This window comes from Triticum dicoccoides, chromosome 5B (genome assembly GCF_002162155.2).
Source record: "Triticum dicoccoides isolate Atlit2015 ecotype Zavitan chromosome 5B, WEW_v2.0, whole genome shotgun sequence".
Classification (NCBI taxonomy): domain Eukaryota; kingdom Viridiplantae; phylum Streptophyta; class Magnoliopsida; order Poales; family Poaceae; genus Triticum; species Triticum dicoccoides.
In genome coordinates, this window is record NC_041389.1 from 722277692 (window position 1) to 722297309 (window position 19618).

The 19618-nt window shown below is 44.7% G+C and overlaps 2 protein-coding genes across 2 annotated transcripts; both read right to left on the minus strand.

Annotated features, from left to right (window-relative positions):
• Window positions 1–3006: 3006 nt before the first annotated feature.
• LOC119313004 lies at window positions 3007–4973 on the minus strand. Its single transcript, XM_037588808.1, has one exon. It carries the CDS (start codon window positions 4928–4930, stop codon window positions 3317–3319), a length of 1614 nt encoding a protein of 537 aa, XP_037444705.1. The 5' UTR covers window positions 4931–4973; the 3' UTR covers window positions 3007–3316.
• Window positions 4974–9532: 4559 nt separating this feature from the next.
• On the minus strand, window positions 9533–13081 carry LOC119313005. Its single transcript, XM_037588809.1, has 8 exons — window positions 12877–13081; window positions 12730–12786; window positions 12468–12593; window positions 11123–11198; window positions 10935–11027; window positions 10721–10834; window positions 10562–10649; window positions 9533–9848 (listed from the first exon to the last, which is right to left on the minus strand). Exons 1-7 carry the CDS (start codon window positions 12990–12992, stop codon window positions 10596–10598), a joined length of 636 nt encoding a protein of 211 aa, XP_037444706.1. The 5' UTR covers window positions 12993–13081; the 3' UTR covers window positions 9533–9848; window positions 10562–10595.
• Between the last annotated feature and the right edge of the window lie 6537 nt (window positions 13082–19618).

The window sequence follows — 19618 nt, forward strand, 5'->3', positions numbered from 1 at the left end:
GGGGGGCATGGCCCCTGTTGGTCTCCACTAAGCTTCGCCACTGTATGGAGAGATCTTCCCCATTGATATGTTTATGAGGGTTGTATCGAAGCAGAAGTGAATAATATTTTGTGTCTTTTAAGCCTTCAATCAAAATATACATCTAGGATATGGCCTCGTGTCACCTTCTAGGTTCGTAGCACGTACGCGATACCATCGAATCGTCTCCATAGGCATGCTCTCGGTGTGATTTACATCCTAAATTAAGTGTAATCAACCAAAAAGTCAATACATACATTTGTCCATCCTTGATCGAACAAACGTTAGTATACATAGATAAAGAAACCACAGGGAGATGGAATGTTTTGACAATGTCGAATAAAACACATATAATATGAGCAATAATAAGCACATATACTCATGGATCGAACCGTATCAATTCTTCTTCTTTATGTGCTTGGCGTTTCTGTGATAATTAACCAGAACATCAGCAGATTCTATGCACCTACATACCTAATTATTTGCCAGGCATGAGGTACTGTAAGTAGGAAAATTAAGGTACACATCAATCAGCTCTCTCAAGACTGAAATGGACACTTGTCGCCCAATCAGATCCTAACTTTACGCCCATATTACCACCTGGGCAGGAACATTTGGAATCCACATTGGTTCCTTGTGCAGCTAACCATGGTGTGACATGTCCACTAGTACTTATCTACTGCCTCCTACACTACATTGATTAAGTGATTAACTAACTAATTACAGCAATGCCCTGCAAATGATGATGATGAATGCTGCTAAATTACCATCAGCAGCACGGCCATGGATATTGGAGAGAGGCCATCATGCACCTGGCCATGTTCTAATTTCAATTGTGCGCACACGATCGAGCATCTTCGCCTTTAGGGGTCCGTCGTCGTCGTCATTGGATCGGAGAATTTCAGAGCACAATTCTGGACTTACTTCCCTTTGTTTCTTCTTTTGAAAAAGAGAATAACTAGGGGGAAAATGAGATCCATATCAATGCCATGACATGCTTTCCTCTTGACAAAGAAAATCTGCTGCTTTTTCTGTTCTTTTGGAAGAAATTCGGAGGCCCCTCACTCCACTCCCATGGATCGATCGACGCACTCGAGGTAGCTAGTCGAGTGTTTTCGAGTCAAAGCTCTCGCCGACGAATCATGAGTGACTATATCTATTTTGGTTCTAGTCTATTGCTCCAAGTTGCACCTTTGTCTGTTTATTTAATTTTACCTACAAAGGTAGAACATCAACTACTACATATATCTACTCACAACTTGAGCAAGGTGGCTTAGTGGGATGAGGGGAAAGTGGAAGCAATTGATTGTTGGTACATTCTTCTGCGATCTGCACCACGCCATTCTGATTCTGAATAAGAAGATGCGTCAAGTTTAAAGCAACAAATGCGTGTCTATATATACAAGCAACCATGAAAATAAACAAGTAAACTGATTTTGTTGCTATCTGTTCCAATGAAATCTTGGCAAAGATTTGCTTTCACATACATAACCAATCATGAACTACAAAATCATGCTACTATATACCATATGTTTTTCTTTTTCTTGTAGATGGTAGCTAGGTGGGTCCATGGACTGAGTGTCTATCTGCTTTTGGAGTACACTACTACAGGAGATGATGAGATTAGAGCAGCAGCTACTACTAACCACTACTACTACTATTATATCTGAATTAAAAGTTTCAGGTAACCACCGGCGCAGTTCTGCTCTTTTCAGCATGATCCCCCTGCCCCTGTGACATGATTAAAGCAGCTGTTCTTCATTTTTCAGCAGTTGCACGAACCGAAATACTTCCTTTAAAATTCTTTCAGAAAAAAAGATCACTTTTTTCTTTCATATGTCTGCCGACTGCCGTCTGCCTGGATGGGTTTTTTTCTTTCAAGGAAGATAAGATGAGTGTTTTGCAGCTCATTAACAATGACATGGCATCGAAAAGGGGAATTGCTCATGTTGATCCCTTAAGGCACAGGGTGCTTTCAGAGATGCAACACTCCATGTGACATGATTCTCTGATCAATGTCCAGGTGCTTTCATCCCCCTGTGCATGCAAGGTGGGTGCAGACATGTGCAAAACGAATGAAATTTAGCGCGATTCAGCGGATCGAAAGGTGCGATTAGGACTTGACAGAGCACAATTCATCTTTAGATCTCCCTTTCTTTTGCACAAAAAGAAATGTATCTGTCAGTTGGAACAATTTCAGAAATTCATGAAGAACCTATAATAATAGTAATAATAATAATAATAATAATAATAATAATAATAATAACAGTACATCATGAGGACAAGCAGCTAGGTGTTGGAACACCCTAAGTAACCAGCTGTGGGGAGCTGGCTGCAGGTACTGTAAATAAACAAAAGGGGTAGAGATCTTCCACTGTATGAACACAGGGATACCTGGTGTAAAATACAGGTAGGTGCATTGCATCAGGTATACATAGTTCTTCCAACTCAACTGCCACATACACACACACACATAGATTAATCAGGCTCTTGCAAGTGTCTCTGTGATTCAGGGGCAGCTAGATTGATTAGCTAGGCAAGCATGTGGTGCATGGATGGATGGAATCCTCCATCATGATTGACTCAACCCCCATGTGTCCCCCAATTCTACATCTCAAACCTCACCTCCTGTGCTCACTCACACCCACCACATGCACCCTCATTATTTAACAATTAGCAGCAGCAACAAAGTTGCTGCTGATGAGACGAGGTGAGATGGAAAGGGTAGATTAGATATATGTAACAACTTGTTGAGCAGCAGCAGCAGCAGCAAATCTACATCCTTGGATTTACTGTTGCCTCCATTGCCTCCCATGCAGTGGACATTGGGCTCACAGATGCATCACCATCATCATCTTGCTCACTTCAACTGGTGTAGTCTAGGGTTGCTGTCTGTGGTGATGGAGGGGGTTTATCAGACACAAATGCATGTATGTTGGTTCACCATCATCTCTCATCTCTCTTCTTTTCAAAATCACAGAAAGAAAATGGAAAAAACACTACTTCATCCGATCCAAAATAAGCGTCGCAGTTTTGAACTGGGGTTAGTTCAACACTGCGACACTTTTTATGGATCGAAGGTAGTACTTAATTATCATAGTGTATATGAGAATATTGTTTGATTTCTATGTACCATTACAAGCTAATTAACCACTCACATCAAGATGAAGGTGAACAAGATCCCATCCGGCCCCAATTACCACAAAAATCCTTTAACTAGGGGGTGGACAAAACAAGAGAAACGATTAAACACACGGATGTCTGACTGATCAGGGCCGTTGGTTTCTGATCGGACGGCCTAGGCGCACGAGCTTACTGTTCCATTGCCGCCGCCGTCGACGGCGTGGTGGGGGTGGCTTCCTCCTCCTCGGCAGCTGTCGGCGCCACCGTCCAAGTCGCTGGGGCGCTCCACGAACTCGCGGTGCACGGCGAAGAGCGCGCGGCAGCTCATCTCCTTCTCGAACCGCCACACGTAGTTCAGTCCGACGAGCAGCTCCGCCACGGCCGCCTCCACCTTGTCCCGGTCCGCGAACTGCAGCGTCTGCAGCAGGAACGTGTTCCCGCCGCCGTGGCGAGGGGGCAGCCGGGCTATGTCCGTCGTCGAGGACGTCGACGTCGTCTTCCGCTGCTCGAAGCTGCGCTCCGCCTGCCACCGCACCGTGGCGTGCGCCATGGGCGCCAGCCACTCCAGGATGCCGCCCAGCGCGGCGCGCCACTCGCCGGCCAGCCCCGCGTCCGCCTCGGCCACCGCGCCGCGCAGCCGCGCCCGGAGCTGCGCGCGCACGCTCGCCGTCAGCATGCCGTACAGCTCGTCCCGCTCGTCCGGCCCCACCATCCGCTGCGGCGACCGCGCCATCCGCTCGATCGAGATCACCAGCCCGGCGTACCGCGGCGCCAGGGCCGCCGCGCCCAGCGTCCCCGCCGGCGGTACCAGCGTCGCCGTGCTGTACTCGAAGAAGCCGCGCCGTCTGCTGCCCTTCGCGCTCTGGGCAACGAGGACGGCGACGTCGAACGGCACCGCCTCCATCGACATGGACTTGCGCGACGGCGGCGGCGGGGACTGCGCGTCGGCCGACGGGTGGACGGCCGAGGAGAGCGTGAGGCTCCGGTGGAGCGGCGCGTGCCGCTGGTCCTGGCCGCCGGCGCCGAAGACGAGCTTGATGCGCGCGAGGATGGTGAAGGCCGCGCGCGCCAGCGACGAGACGACGGCGTCGAAGGTGCACCCCCACAGGGACGTCTGCTTGAGGTTCTTCACGTCCTGCTTCTTGGAGAAGATGAGCTGCTGCTGCTCCGACGCCACCGAGATCTTGCTCGCCGACATGCTGCGCCGGTGGCACCCTCCTCCGCCGCTTGCAGCAGCGTCGGCCCGCAGGAACTTCCGGAGGCCGTGCTCGGCCTCGGCCAGCTCCTCCATGGCCCTGCGGAGCGCGGCGGTGGTGGCCACCTGCTTCTCCAACTTCCTCGCGCGCGCGTCCATTTCCTTCCACGTGGGCGCGGCCCAGCGGTACCGGTCGCGGCCGGCGTCGGCGAACTCGAGCAGCGCGTCCCTGAACTCACGCAAGCAGGGGTCGGCGCACCGCTCCGCCAGCGCGGCGACGGCGTCGGACGCGCCCCGCAGCGCGTCGACGAGCTCGGCGCGCGCGAGGCCGAGGAGGAAGGCGTCGTCGTCGGAGACGACCTTGCGGACGCCGTCGAGGTGGACGACCTCGTGCCGGAGCCGCGCCACGGCCGCGTCACCGACGGCGCGCCACACGTGGAGCAGCCTGGACACGAGGCTGGCCACCTCGAAGGCGAGGATGCCGACGTTGCCCTTCTTGCCACCGGCGCCCGCCGGCGGCGCTCCAGAAGACGACGGCTTCGACGAGATGGCCGACCGGACCTTGGCCAGCCATGACTCGCGCGCCATGGGCATCGGTGGATCGATCTGTCTGTCAATGGCACGCACCAGCAAGGAAGAGAGCAAGAGCTACCCACTTGCCTTGGTGTGTGTATATATAAGAGGATAGTTGTAGTCCAAGGAATGGAAAGGTGTCAAGGTCAAAATGTTTCAAGAGCTTCCTATCTTAGTACAACACTATTGGGGAAGGAAACACAAAAAATTCTCTACAAATTTGAAATAATCGCAAGATGATCAAAGTGTTGATGAAAAAGAAAAAACACATGGTTGAAATTTGGTTTGAAATGTTTTGAATGTTGTAGAAAGATCTAGAGTGCGAATCGCGCACGTGTGAAAAGGTTGATGATGGCGTCATTCCTAAATGTGAGCATGAAGCATGAACCGATTGATAGTTTTAGTAACGCCATAAATATCCATTAATATTATTTTCATAATAATTTGGAATAAAATAATTTTTAGGAATATTAATATTACAAGGAAAGAAAGAAAGAAAGAAAGATTTGTAAACGCGTGGTAGGAACCTGATTTGGAATGTTTGGTGCGTTATAGTAAGATCTAGAGCGCGAAATTGCGACGTGTGAAAGGTGAGTGGTGATGGTGATATGGTGATGGAATTGCATCAATTTGAGGATGAGTTGTAGGATGGTGGGGGAATGGAGTGTCAACCTCTGCTCGTGAGGACAATGACATGCCTTGTGTTGTGTAGATCATACCACCGGGTCAAAAAAATCAATCTTACAAAGCAAATCTTGGGGCTAATCATCATTTTCAATAATAATGTATGGTTGTGTGCATCAACCGATCGATGCAGAGGCGTAGGTGATCATCGTTTACGAAACAAAATGAAAATACTACCAAATCAGCGAAAAATAGTTGCACAAATCCGGAGAGTGAAATTTTCGGTATTATTTTGAACGATATGATTTATGGCATATGTTCTGTATCATGTCGACGAGGAGGGTGGAGGGTTGCAAGAGAGGAGAAGAGGGGGTGTGACGTCGGCTGAATCTTCGTCCCGACACGTATGACCAATTTTGGACAAGGAAAGGGGGTTGGAGAATCAAGTAGGGTTGGGGGTTTGCAAGAGAAGAAGGAGAGGTGTGGTCACACTCACACTAGCTGGTGGATCATATTCTTCTGGTGCATGAGAGAGGGAGGGGTAAACCACAAGCTAGACAAGTGAAGGTGGTGGAGTGGTGCTGCATCCCCATCCATCCATCCATCTATCCATCCATCCATCTGCATCATCTCTTTTGACTTGACCACATTGGCTCATAGCTAATCTAGCCAAGCTACCTAGATCCACCTGCTTGCTTGTTGCACATTGTGTGGAGGGAGCAGATCTCACCACTGCTTAAGTGTAAAGCTAGATAGTGTGTGTGTGAGAGTCCACTTAGCTGAAAATGTTGGGAGACATGATTTATCTGTTCAGTCACCATCACACACACTCAGATTAACATTCAACACATGGCCTGTGGGTGAGGTTGCAGTGTCTTGCTAAGAAGAGATCTGAGGTGTGTGATTTGAAGTTTCATGGAGAGTTCTCTAGTCCAGATTGGCATATAAATTAGTACTCCCTCCGTCCCAAAATATAAGACGCTTTTTGATACTACCATAGCTTCAAAAAACGTCTTACGTTTTGGGACGGAGGGAGTAATAATTAAGATACTAGTACTAGTGACTACTGTTAGGAAAGTTGGCTAGGAGAGGAGGCAATCATGCTAGATGGATAGATGGAGTAGAGCCTTGAGAGTTGCTGCATCTGCATCTGCACCCACCGTTGCCGTATCATCACATTCGGTCCACGCCATGGAAAGATGCTGCTACCAGCTTTTCAGTTTGTCAACCATGCATGCATGAATCATATTGGTCATACCCCAAAACAAGCACAAAAAACATGGCTGCTTTTAGTCAGACTCTTCTGAAGTCTACCCTAAAAAAAAACTCTTCTGAAGTCTACTTTTTCACCCTCAACCCCAAGACAACTGCAGATGAAATCACTTCAGTGACATGGCATCCTAGTTGGCACTTGCTCTGGCTCTGCCACCTGGATATTTAAAAATAAATATATATTGAGCACTCTTTTGGTCTCATGCCTGGTCGACAGTTGGTCGATGGAAGCTAGCCACCAGGGGCAACTCCAACCCCTAAACATGCGGACCGGGGTGTCCGGACATTTTTTGCCGTCCAACGACATGCCTCAAACGTCTGCGTCCGGGCATCTAAAATCCTACAAACCGGTGGAAAAGCTAGGGGAGGTTTGCGGGCATCCGGACTTCCGCCACGTAGGTGTCCGACCCCCCTGAGCCAACCATAACTGAGGCAGAGCCCACACATTTGGACCATTCCACTTTGTTTCCGCGTGAACGTCCACCCTTCCCCACCCTCTTCGCTTCGATCGCCGCCGCCCTCCTTTTCCCATCCACCGCCGCGATGGAGTCACATGACCCCATGGAGATGTTCGTCGTGCCGCCAGAGCCAGAGATGTAGAACCCAAAGGTGGTAGCCACCCGCAATGCCAACTTGGCAGCACACACCCAACGCCGCAAACAGAGGAGCAGTGAGGTAGGAGTTGTGCCGGGTGGTCAACTGTCACCTCGTCCGGCAAAGAAGGTGGCCGGGCGGCGGGCGGTGGGCGGCGCCTATGCAGTCACTACCCTAGCCAAAGTAGCTGCAGGGGACGTACTACTACGCGACTCGTTGTGCAGCAGAATTCTCTGGCCTCCTTCATGTCCGTCGTGCCGCGCATGCCCTATATGGTCGACCTCAACACGGACTAGCACTTCACTGAGAGTCCGATCACGGACGCTGAGCATGGATCGAATGCCCATCAATGCTCGGCCTCTGTTTGTCGGAATATCTCAACCGGGCACGACGCCGGCAGGCGACCAGGAGATGTTGGACATCATCCACGATGGAAGCAACTTCGAGGATGGACAAGTGGATGACCCCTAGCCATAGTAGGCACAATCGGACACCCAACAGACGTACACCCAACTTTTTGGTTCAATGAGGACAAGTACTTCGATCCCAATCGCAATGACGTGATCCATCTTCGTGCTTTGAAGTCGCTCACCCATTGATGGCACACCATGCAAGAGGCCGTCAACACGAATTCTGGCTTCTACAAACAAATCCAAAATCGATGGCTAAGTGGAGCGCAAATCACCAAGCTTGTAAGTGTTTTGTTGCTCTATGTGTTGGTCATTTGGTCGGATATGCAACTTGTGTTGGATTTGACCGAAAATATACTCCATGTGTCGGTCATTTGGCCAGATATGCATCTTGTGTTGGATTTGGCCGAATATGCTCTATGTGTTGGTCATTTGACCGGATATGCAACCTGTTGATCATGTCTTTTTATGATAGCTAGCACGTGCATGCACATTGTACTTCAAGGTGGAGAGCAAGAAATTACGGTTCATGCATTTGTCGGGCTAAGTTGAATGTGCAACCCAAGTGGATCCACTTTGTTGCGAATTCCGTCAAGGCTGCTGCCATCACCAACGAAGATGAAGATGGTGATCCAACCGCCTCAACAAAAGGAGGGCTTGAGCAGTCCAAAAAGTTCAAAAGGCATCGGAGGAGAAATTGGGAGGAGAAGGAGAAACGAGAACGGGCAGCTGCCAAGATAATGGAGATGTTCGAGGACATCAAGACGAAGAAGGGGGAGGCATGTGCCAAGCGCCATGACGTGAAGGAGGAAAAGACCAAGAGGTTTGGCAAGTTCATGGCGGCGACAAAGAAGAAGATCAAGCTCGAAGTTAAGAGGGTTGAGCTCGCGGCCAACTCGGACGATGCCACGATGTTGACCTTGGAGATGGAGGATGTGAATCCCGATGCAGCGAAGCTCGTGCAAGCCTATCGTGCTAGGATGTTCAAGCGTATCACGGCCGACTTGGAGGAGGCGGCCACCGCGGAGCAGTCAGACGTAGAGTGAAGAATTTGGCACAGACAGCCGTATTATGAGGCACAAAAATGTCTGTTTTTGCACGGACTGGCAACTTTTGGAGTCGGAAGCATGTTGAATATCGGCTCCTTTTTGGTTGTGATTGTATATGTTTGCATTGCATACGATCAAATTGCTATTGTCAAATGGTGGAGGCCGGACCTGGGGCGGATGATCGGCTCTGCTATCCTTGTCCGTGGATGCGTCGCGGACGTTTGGCGTGTTTGATTCGGTGATCCGTGTGTCGTGTTGGAGTTGCCCTGAGTGTCGAACATGTGTTAGGGAAGATGTTAGGGAAGAAGTACAATAAGATAGTGGTACTACTGACTAGTGTTAGGAAAGCAGTAGGATGCAATCATGCATGCAGACAACCTAGCTAGCTAGGTAGGAGATGGATAGATTGAGTACAGGCTTGAGGTGAGCCACTGCATCTGCATATGCACCCACCGTTGCCATATCATCACATTCGGTCCACGCCATGTAAAGATGCTCTCTGTTTGTCAACCATGCTTGCATGAATCATACTGGTCTGGTCATACCCCAAAAGAAGCACAAAAAACATGGCTACTTTTAGTCCACCCTAAAAAAAATACTCTTCTGAAGTCTACTTTTCACCTTGAACCTAAAGACAACTGCAGACGAAATCACTTCAGGTGACCTGGCATCCGAGCTGGCACTTGCTCTGTTTTGCCACTTGGATGATGAAACTTAAACATATATTGAGTTTCTTTTTGGAGTCCCGCGTGATCGACACCTGGTCGATGAAAGCTAGTCACTAAGTGTCGGAGGAATGCACTAAGTCAGTTAAGTAGTGCTCAGGATGAAAGCTGGTCGAGTAGCAGCACACTAGGCAGTCAAAAAAGAAAAAAAGGAGTACACTACACTAGATCTTGTTGGGTTTGACCCCTCAATGGCGCCCATCCTCCTTTTGACTCCATTCCATTGTTGCATAGTGAGTGCGCCTGGCTGTTCCTCCTGGCTTGGCTGGAAATCAAAAGCAGCAGCCATGGGTCATGATACCGATAGCCACCTCACTCAATCCGGCGCAATATATGCAAATATATATATGCAATTGCAAATCAGAAACTTGTTTTTGCATCAGGTATATATGCACCTCAACAATTTGGTTTTCTTTTGTCAAACCAGCCATCATGATGCCATGCTTGACAGTGCAGTGCAATTCCTAATTAGTTACTTAAGACACTGGGCGCTTGAGTGGCCGTGAACCCGTGATGGCCACCAATGGAAGCCAACGGTCAGCGGTAGCGCTGACCAAACGGGATTCGGCAGGAGAGGGTTTGAAACAAGGGGGAAAGCAGAGAGAGATGGAGCAATGTGACATCTCCAGCCCCCTCCCACTTTGCGTGGCCAGCACCCAAAGTCGACGCCTTTCGACGGATGTGCGCCTCCAAGTTCAATGGAGGAGATATTCCACCCATGTATGCCTCACAAAGTTGCATATGCTGCCGTATGGTATGGTATGGTATCATGACAATGCTGCTAATTTGTTTGGAGTGCAAACGATGCATGCACTCAAACATATGCACTAGTGCTGCTACTGATCAGGATCCGCTCTGCGTGGAAAGCATCCATGTACAAACCTCTTTTGATGTCATGATAAAAGTATTAACTACCAGATTTCCAGTAGATATTCTGTAGGGTGACAAACTAAGAGGGACAGTGATGTACGGCTATACCAGTTGATCGATTTACAGCTACGCTGATTCATATTCAGAAGGTGCTTTCTGAAGCCCAGCCCTTCTTTTCCAGTGCCAATCTCAGTGCCTGCCACAGAACAAGAATCGCACATCATACCTTAAATATACACCAGAACAAATGACAGAGATGATGCTTGCCTTTACTCTCTTCTTGTTAGCATTAAAGTCGATGAATCCTGACCGAGACGCCGATCGGTACTGAACGATTGATTTGTTGCCAGGAGGGAACCAGAACTCGACGTCGTCTACAAACTGCACGGACGGAGGAAACATACAGTCATTAGTGAATAATAATAACGTTGCAATCTACACTTGCGTGAGCATGTGGATTACAAGGGTAACAAGGTGCTACCCCGAATATAGGGCTCTCGTATTCAACTCGAACATAGTCGTCTCCTTTCTCTACCACACGAGGACTGAAGTTGTCCGGCTTTGTCTTGGTCACCTGCCAACAGGTATTACAATACAACATGCTGATATGACTTGAGTAATTTACCCTCCCGCTGCGCACTATAAAAACAAGATAGAGATGTTACATACAACTTCAATGAGCTCTTTCATGGCCTCATCTTTGCTTATGGGTTTACCCCTGGGGCCATCCTTGGGATTGTAATTCCTAGAAAAAGGTCATGTTCAGTACTCCACACTACAGATAAGTCTTTCAAACATTTTTACAAAATCCAGATATGTTAAAGAGCTTTCAAAGGAGAACCTGATGACAACATGGAATATGTGATACAGCATTCATATCATAAATGAAGATTTCGTTTGCAAAGCAGACTGTCAGCAGTGCGCAGGTCAGACACTTGTTCAGAAAGGGAGAGTGTTGCTCCTCAAAGGTTTGAGTCAACAGATGCATATATAAGTGTAGTACTGCGACGAGGCAAGGTTTAGTTTAGAAACGAAGAGTAATTCAATTGATTGTTTAGAAAATGCAGATATCAGTGACTCTTATTTTGTAATACTACTATTTAGAACTGCAATTCCTGACTTACTGAACTTATCACATATTGTGGTTCATCAAGAACTACCGTACGGAATAAACCGAATCACACATATTACATAATGCATACGTCGGACGAAGGATTAAAGAAGCAGGCCTACCGTCGAAGCAAAATCTTACGCTGTGCCGCTTATGTATTTGAATCACTTAGTGTATATGCAAATATGCAGGACAAGCGACACCCAGCAGAGTGTGAGCAGTGCTCAAGGCAGACACTTGTTTTCTTAAAGGCTTGAGTCAACAGATGCATTATTGTTTTTAGAAGATGCAGATGTCATTTTGTCATATTTGGGACTCTGCAATTTCTTACTCACTGAATTTATCATATACTGTGGTTCATCATCAAGAGCTGCCATGCAGAATAAACCAAATGAAACATTCTACAGTGTGTACGACTACTCCCTCCGTCCCACATTATAAGACATTTTTACATAGGGCCCATTGTGTGTCCACAGCACACATCCAGCAACAGATGCATTATTGCTTTTAGTATAACAAGTAGATAACATTTTTTTTTTCATATTTGGGACTGCAATTTCTGACTCACTGAATTTATCATATGCTGTGGTTCATCATCAAGAGCTTCCATACATACAGAATAAACCGAATCGAACATTCGACAGCGCGTACGACGTAAAAGTCAAGGATGGACGAAGCAGGCCTACTGTCGAACCAAAAGTCTATGCTGCGGTTACGGTATTGGATCGCTGGGTGTTCAGTTTCAAAACGGAGAACAACTGGAGTTTAACATAAACATAGGGCTCACTGTGTGTCCAGGCCACACATCCAGCAACCATATATGCACATACGCAGGGAGGACAAGTGACACACAGGTAATGCATCAGAACATATATGGTGTAAGAACTAAACACAGATGGTTACCATGGGGGAGCGTAGTGATTGGAATCGCTTATCCTCTCGGAGGTGGACACGCAGTTGTTGGTCGCCGGGCACAAGGCGAGGGAGGGGGGCCTCTTCTGCACGCCAAGGTAGCTCGGCTTGGTGCCACTGGAGCAGCCATGAGAGCAGAGAAATGAACAACACACTTGTCAGAAGACCAGAGCAAGAAATTCAGTTAACTGTTAACTGCATCCCCTTCTTCAGAGAGAGCTCAGATTCTGAATTTTCCCAGTGAGGTAGGTACCTGAAGTGGAAGATGGCGGCGAGCGTGGCGAGCTCGCTGCTCCTGAGCACCAGGTCCCTGGATTCGTCCCGGGATTGACATACAGGCGGCGACCATCCACCGTCAGATGTACGTACTCTAGTCGGAGATGGGGATGGGGATACATACCTTCGTCCGATTCTTGTGCTGCTCTTGTTGTTGAGGCGTGGAGAGGGTGATGCCTTGCTGCCGGGAGCGTGGGGTGGTGGGGGCCAGCAGCAGCAGGTGACCGCCGACGAGTTCATCGTTTGCTCGCCGGTGGTGGGCAGGGACGGAGGGACTCGCTCCGGCCACCGTGGAAAGGATGGGGTGGGACGGGAGTGGACGACCCGGCCTGGGCCACGAGTGTTTTTTCTGGTTTTCTTTTAGTAGTGGCCTGGCCCACCAGTGTGTAACCGAGTTCGGCCCTAATCCAGCCCAGGCTTCCTTTTTTTTTTTGAGGGAAATCCAGCCCAGGCTTCCTGTTCTAGGCTCGTCGTGGAGGGCGCCCCTATATCTCACCTTCACCGAGTATTTGAAGGGGGAGCCCCACAAAGGTCATCTAGGGTGCGCTGAGAGCGCGTCACAAGGCGGGCTCTCAGCCGCCGCCACGTGTCTCATTTTGGGCGCTTCATTCGATTCTTCTGTGTTGTTTAGGCGTGGTGCGGGTGGTGCCTTGCCGCCGGGAGCGGGGGTTGGCGAGAGGCAGCAATAGGTGACAACCAACCAGTTCATCATTTGCTCCCGTCCGGTGGGAACCGACTCGGATCACCGTGGATGGTGTGGGACGGGAGGTAGGTATGAGTCGAGCATGGGCCACGTGTGTGTAACCGAGTTCGGGCAACTCAGCCCAAGCTTGGTCTTTAGCGTCGGAGAGGAGGAGGAAGCCCAGGATTTGGATGCTTTTTTATTCGGCATTACACTCCAAGAAGAAATATATATTTTCCACCAAAAACGGCAGTAGCTCTGCATTTTTATTTCAGCAGGGGGGACTGTACAAGGCTGAACCAAACTAGCCAGAGAAGGAAAAGGCAAAAGAAGAGACTAAATTAAAAGGAATTACCTCGGAAGCATAAGTATTCTAGATCATTGGCAGGGAACCAAGCAAGAGACAAGATTTCAGCGACGGCAAAAAATTAGTATGCTTGTATGTTGACTAGCAAAACGGCCATGTGTTGTAATGGGAGAAAAAAATTTCATAATCTCCGATGGCCATGACCACATTTTGTTGAATCACCCAGATACACTATCACTCTCATTTTCGTGAAATCTTGAACGATTTTTGAAAATCATGAACATTTTTCTAAATCATGAACATATCTGAAATCGAGATCATTTTTCAAATTCATAAACATTTTGACAGATTTGCAAACACTTTCTAAAATCATGAACATTTTTTGAATTCATGAACATGCTATACTTTTTATAAAAAAATTTAAAAATTGTGAACACTTTTTATTTTTTTATTGAATAGGCAAACATTTATAGAATCAACGAACATTTTTTTCGAAATTGGTGGAACAATTTTTGAAATTCATGAATATTCTTTGATTTAACGAATATATTTTTAAATGCATGATCATTTCTTGAATCAACAAACATTTTATGAATCAATAAAATATTTTTCAATTCACGAATGGTTTTTGTATTTTTAGGATATTTTTCAATTCATGAATATTTTTTGAATTGGAAAAATTTTGTGCAATTTCCTTAATATATTTTAATACATGAACTTTTAGAAAAATTGTAAACATTTTTTTGGATTTATCGAACATTTGTTTTAAAAATTGTGAACATTTTTTTGAATATGTGATTTTTATTTTCAAAATTGCGAACATTTTCTGAATCCACAAAACATTATGAACTATTAAACATTTTATTCAAAAATTATTATTTTTATAATGTTTCGGAACTTTTTTGAAGTCTCAAATTTTAGAAAAAACCAAGACGAAAAATGAAAATAGAAAAAATTTAAATTTAAATTTAAAAACAGGCCTCCCGAACATGTGCCGGCCCAAATAGGCGTGCAGTGTCTTCACCCAGCGCGCAAAGCGTAGTATGGAAGGTTCATACTCCATAGGCCGGCCTAGGCGGGGATTCCTCTGTGTGAAACTTATTTTACCACTTATAGGTGGCATCGATGGGTAATATTTTGCAACTTTTGGAGGTAATTTCGATGACGTGGCGCCAAAAGCAATAACCTCTTTATGTATAGATAGTTCACACACTTCTGAATCACAATTTAATTATATAAGAACTTGATATTATTATACACTGGAATCTTCTTCAAGTTTCTAAGATGCTTTATCAAGTTCTTTACAAGCTTATGAAACAATGGACAAGCACACATACATAAATGCACACTTGAACACAATAAGGCTGGCTGTAATGGCAAGTATCATATACTAGTATCATGCATATGATACTAGTGTATCATACTACATCGTAGTGAATAGTATCATATATTAATATCATAGATGACTTCATTTATTGCCATGCATGACACAAATTAGCGCAACATTTAATACGATACAATATCATGATATGTACTGAACCCTCTCTTTCTTCATTTGATTCCATGCCACCACAACAAATTTGCTTAGTTGGTATGCATGATACTACCTATGATACTCCCGTTACGACCAGCCTAATAGAGATACATTAATTTGAAGTAATGTCTCACTTTAGAACTGTTTCTATTGTAGCAAAAGACTTTCTTAAATATCTCAAACAAGCTTTAATATGCAATTTATATGTAATAATTAATATTACAAATGTATGACAATATGTACCTTATACACGAGCATGTTTATATTGTTAGTTTTGCTACTTATAATTTAAAATAATATTTAATAAGTTATAGTGAAAATATCATTAAAAGTGGCATATGTTTAGTGAAAAGATCAACTTTGATAAGTGAAGAAGTTTAGTACAAGAAGTTTAATTTGTGCAGGATGCAGAATAGTAGCCTTCATAAATGAGAGGTATAAGACTAATAACTGAGGCCCTGTTTGTTTGGGCTCATGCTTCAGCTTTTACAGCTTCCAGGGTCTTAAAAGCTGAAGCCCAAACAAACACCAAAAAATAGTTGCTAGGCTTGGCAGCTTCGAGCCGACCCTGCAACTTCTCATCCATTCGGCCTCGTATTTACAAGAAATTTGCAACTCCTCTTGTAGTAGCTGCCCCCTTCGGAAACCCACTTCGCCCGCCCACCACGTGTTATTTCTCCCCGCGAGTGAAGGAGAGAGGCAAGTGGCTAGGGTATCCAGCAGCCATCGCCGAACGACCGACGTCCCTCCTGACTCACGCATCTACCTCCAACACGCGCCCATCTCGACCCACGAGCGTCACCATGGAAACCAATGCCAGATAGCCCATCTCCGTCGCCGCAAGCCTCCCTGCCTCATCGCCGGCCATCGCCACTGCCTTCTTTGGAGAGACAAGTCACTAGTGAACCTATGGTCGCCGGATCCATTCTCAATTAGTATTTGTGTTGCTCTATTGCTTTTTTACTATTTTATCGTTTTGGCATATCACTATTTGCTTTTAACCTTGCAACTAGCAATACAAGGGGATTAACAACCCCTTGCCAAGTTGGGTGCAAGCATTTACTTTGTTTGTGTTCAAGTGTTGTTTATCTTGCTAGTTTGTAGACTCCTACTGGTTCGATCAAACCTTGATTCTTAACTGACGAATACATTCTGCTACTGTGCTACATCACCCTTCCTTTCAGGAAAATCCAGCAACTCCTACTGGAGTAGGAGAAGAATTTCTGGCGCCTTTGCTTGGGAGTTTGGTTCTATCAAATCAGGTGCCTTCGCACATACTATTTTATTTGCTTGTTTTATCTCCTTCCTAGTTGTCATTTGCCTTTTCTTTGTTTGCATTTTTTCTTTTCAAAATACCATAAAAAATTGTGTTGCTATTCTTGCTTGCTTTTTCAGTATGTTTACTCCTGTAAATACCAAGCTATGTAATTTCTCTAGTACTAATAATGATTATTTTATAGTTCTCCTATTGCTCCTCCAGCCACTAGTGCAGAGTCTTATGGAAATAAAGGGGGTGTTTGGTTACAGGGACTAGACTCGAAAAAGTCCCTTTTAGTCCGTATGTAACCAAACGGGAGGGACTTTTCCTTAAGGGACTAATAAAAGACTCTACTGGAGGATCTTTTTTCTTTAGTCCCCGGGATTAAAAAAAATTCTAGTCCCTTTCAACCAAACACCCCCGAATCTTCTTTGCTAAATCTTGTTATGAAAGAACAATTTTATGGAAATTAAAACAAAGACGATGCTGCCTATCTTAATACTTTTGTTGAATTATGTGATATGCAAAAAAAAACTATTATGTGGACAATGATATTATAAAACTAAAGTTATTTCCATTTTCTTTGAGAGATAGAGCCAATGAATGGTTGGTTTTATTCCATTAAAATAGAATTGGTTCTTGGTCTAAGTGTAGAGATGCTTTTATTGGTAAATATTTTCCTCCGCTAAAATAATATATTTGAGGAATCAAATTATGAATTTTAAACAACTTGACCAAGATCATGTTGCAAAATCATGGGAATGAATGAAATTAATGATTAAAAATTGTCGCACTCACGGATTAAGTCTTTGGATGATAGTACAAAACTTCTATGTTGGACAAAACTTTGTTTCCAAAAAAATTCTAGATTCTGCTGCAGGTGGTACGTTCATGGGGATAACACTTGGAGAAGCCACTAAGATTTTTTATAATATGACCACAGATTATTACCAATGGCCCACCAAGCACGCTCCAAGTGGTAAGAAGGCACACTACGTCAAGGAAATTTCATCTCTTAATGAAAAAGTTGATGCTATTATGTCCATGCTTGCTACTAAGAGTGCTACTATTGATCCAAATGATCTTCCTTTATCTACTTTAATTGGGCAAAATAAGGACAATTCGATGTGAATTTTATTTCGAGGAGCAATTTTAATAACAATGCTTATATAAGGAACTTTAATAATAATCCTAGACCATATCCCGGTAACCCGTCAAATAATAATAATAATAATAATAATAATAAATAATAATAATAATAATAATAATAATAATAATAATAATAATAATAATAATAATAATAATAATAATAATAATAATAATAATAATAATAATAATAATAGGATGTCTACTTAACTTGAAAACACTATTAAAGAATTTATTAATTCACAAAAAAAATCCAATACTATGGTAGAAGAAAAATTGAGTAAGTATGAAACATGGATAGACTTGTGCATGATGTGAATATTTGTAAAATTAAAATTTTCCCGCCTAATAAGGATGAAATGTCTGAATCTCTAAAAGCTATTCAAGTCTCTATATATTATAATAGAAAAAATGATTGATATGATTAGAGCTAGAACAGAATGAGAGGAAAAATAGGCTGAATTGCGCTATCTTGCTAATCACGATGAAGACATTAAAAATAGGCTGCACTGTTGGCTGCCCGACTTTGTTTTCATCACCTGCCAACAGACATCATAATTCAAAACACCGGCTAAATACAACATGCTGATATGACTTAGTAGAGTCTAACCTCCAGTTGAAACAAGATCACAATATTTTACTGTCACATCGTGTTCATACTTTCAACTTCAATGAGCTCCTATTTGTTTATGGGTTTACCCTGGGGCCATCCTTGGGATTGTAATTCCTAAAACAAAGCCATGGTTAAGTATTCCATACAACAGATGAATATTTGAAAATGGTTGCAAAATCAAAATATATTATAGAGCCCTCAAAGCGGCACCTGACGATTTGGATGGAATATTCGGTACAACATTCGTAAATGAAAATTGCATTTGCAAAGCTGGCTGTCAGAAGTGCTCAAGGCAAACACTTGTTACACTAAGGAAAAGTGTTGTTTCTTAAAGGTCTGGCTCAATAGATGCATATGTAAGTGTAGTACTGCAATGACTGCAAGTCAGTTTTAGAAAAGGAAGAGTACTTCAATGAAATGTTTCAGGAAATTCAGATAGCAGTGACTTGTATTTTGTCATAAATCCCGACTTACTGAACTAGCATTTGGGTTCATGAACAACTCTCGTACAGGATAAACCGAATCAGGCATTCAATATCAATAGTTCGTATGCCTTACAAATGATGAATGAGGCAGACCTACCGTTGAACCAAAAGCTTACGCTGCGCTTATGTTTTTTGAATCGCCAAGTGTTTGATCGGTTTTGAAAGGAGAATTTTTAGCAATTTAATAAAAAGAAATCAGCCCATTATCTGCCCACACATTCAGCAACTGCATATGCAGTTATGCGCGTAGGGCAAGCAACACAGGAGGAGAACATACGTTGTGTAAGAACTAAGAAGTAAAGAAATGGCCATCATGGGGGAGCGTAGTGATTCGTATCACTTATCTTCTCGGATGTGGACACCCAGTTGTTGGCCGTTGGGCACAACACAAGGGCGAGAGGGCTCTTCTGCACGCGGAGGTAGCTCCACTGGAGCAGCCATGTGAGTATGTGCCAAGACCAAGAGAAACAGCAAGCACACTTGTCAGATGGGAGAACAGAAAAATTCAGTTAACTGCACTCTGCTGGCCAGCTCAGATTCATATTTCCCAACAAAATAGTCGAGCAGGGAAATTACACTTCGTTGTTAGTGAAATGGTGTGGTAATTTCCTCCATGATGCGAGACCAAGGGAAATGAACAAGCACACTTGTCAGAAGAAGAGAGCAAGAAATTCAGTTAGCTGTTACCTGCATTCCCTTCTTCTTCAGAATGAGCACAGGCTCTGAAATTTCCCACAAAACAGTGGAGTACGGGAAACTATCTATAATATAGTTTCAGTAGCAACTACTCCCTCCGTCCCATAATATAAGAACGCTTTTGACACTACACTAGTGTAAAAAA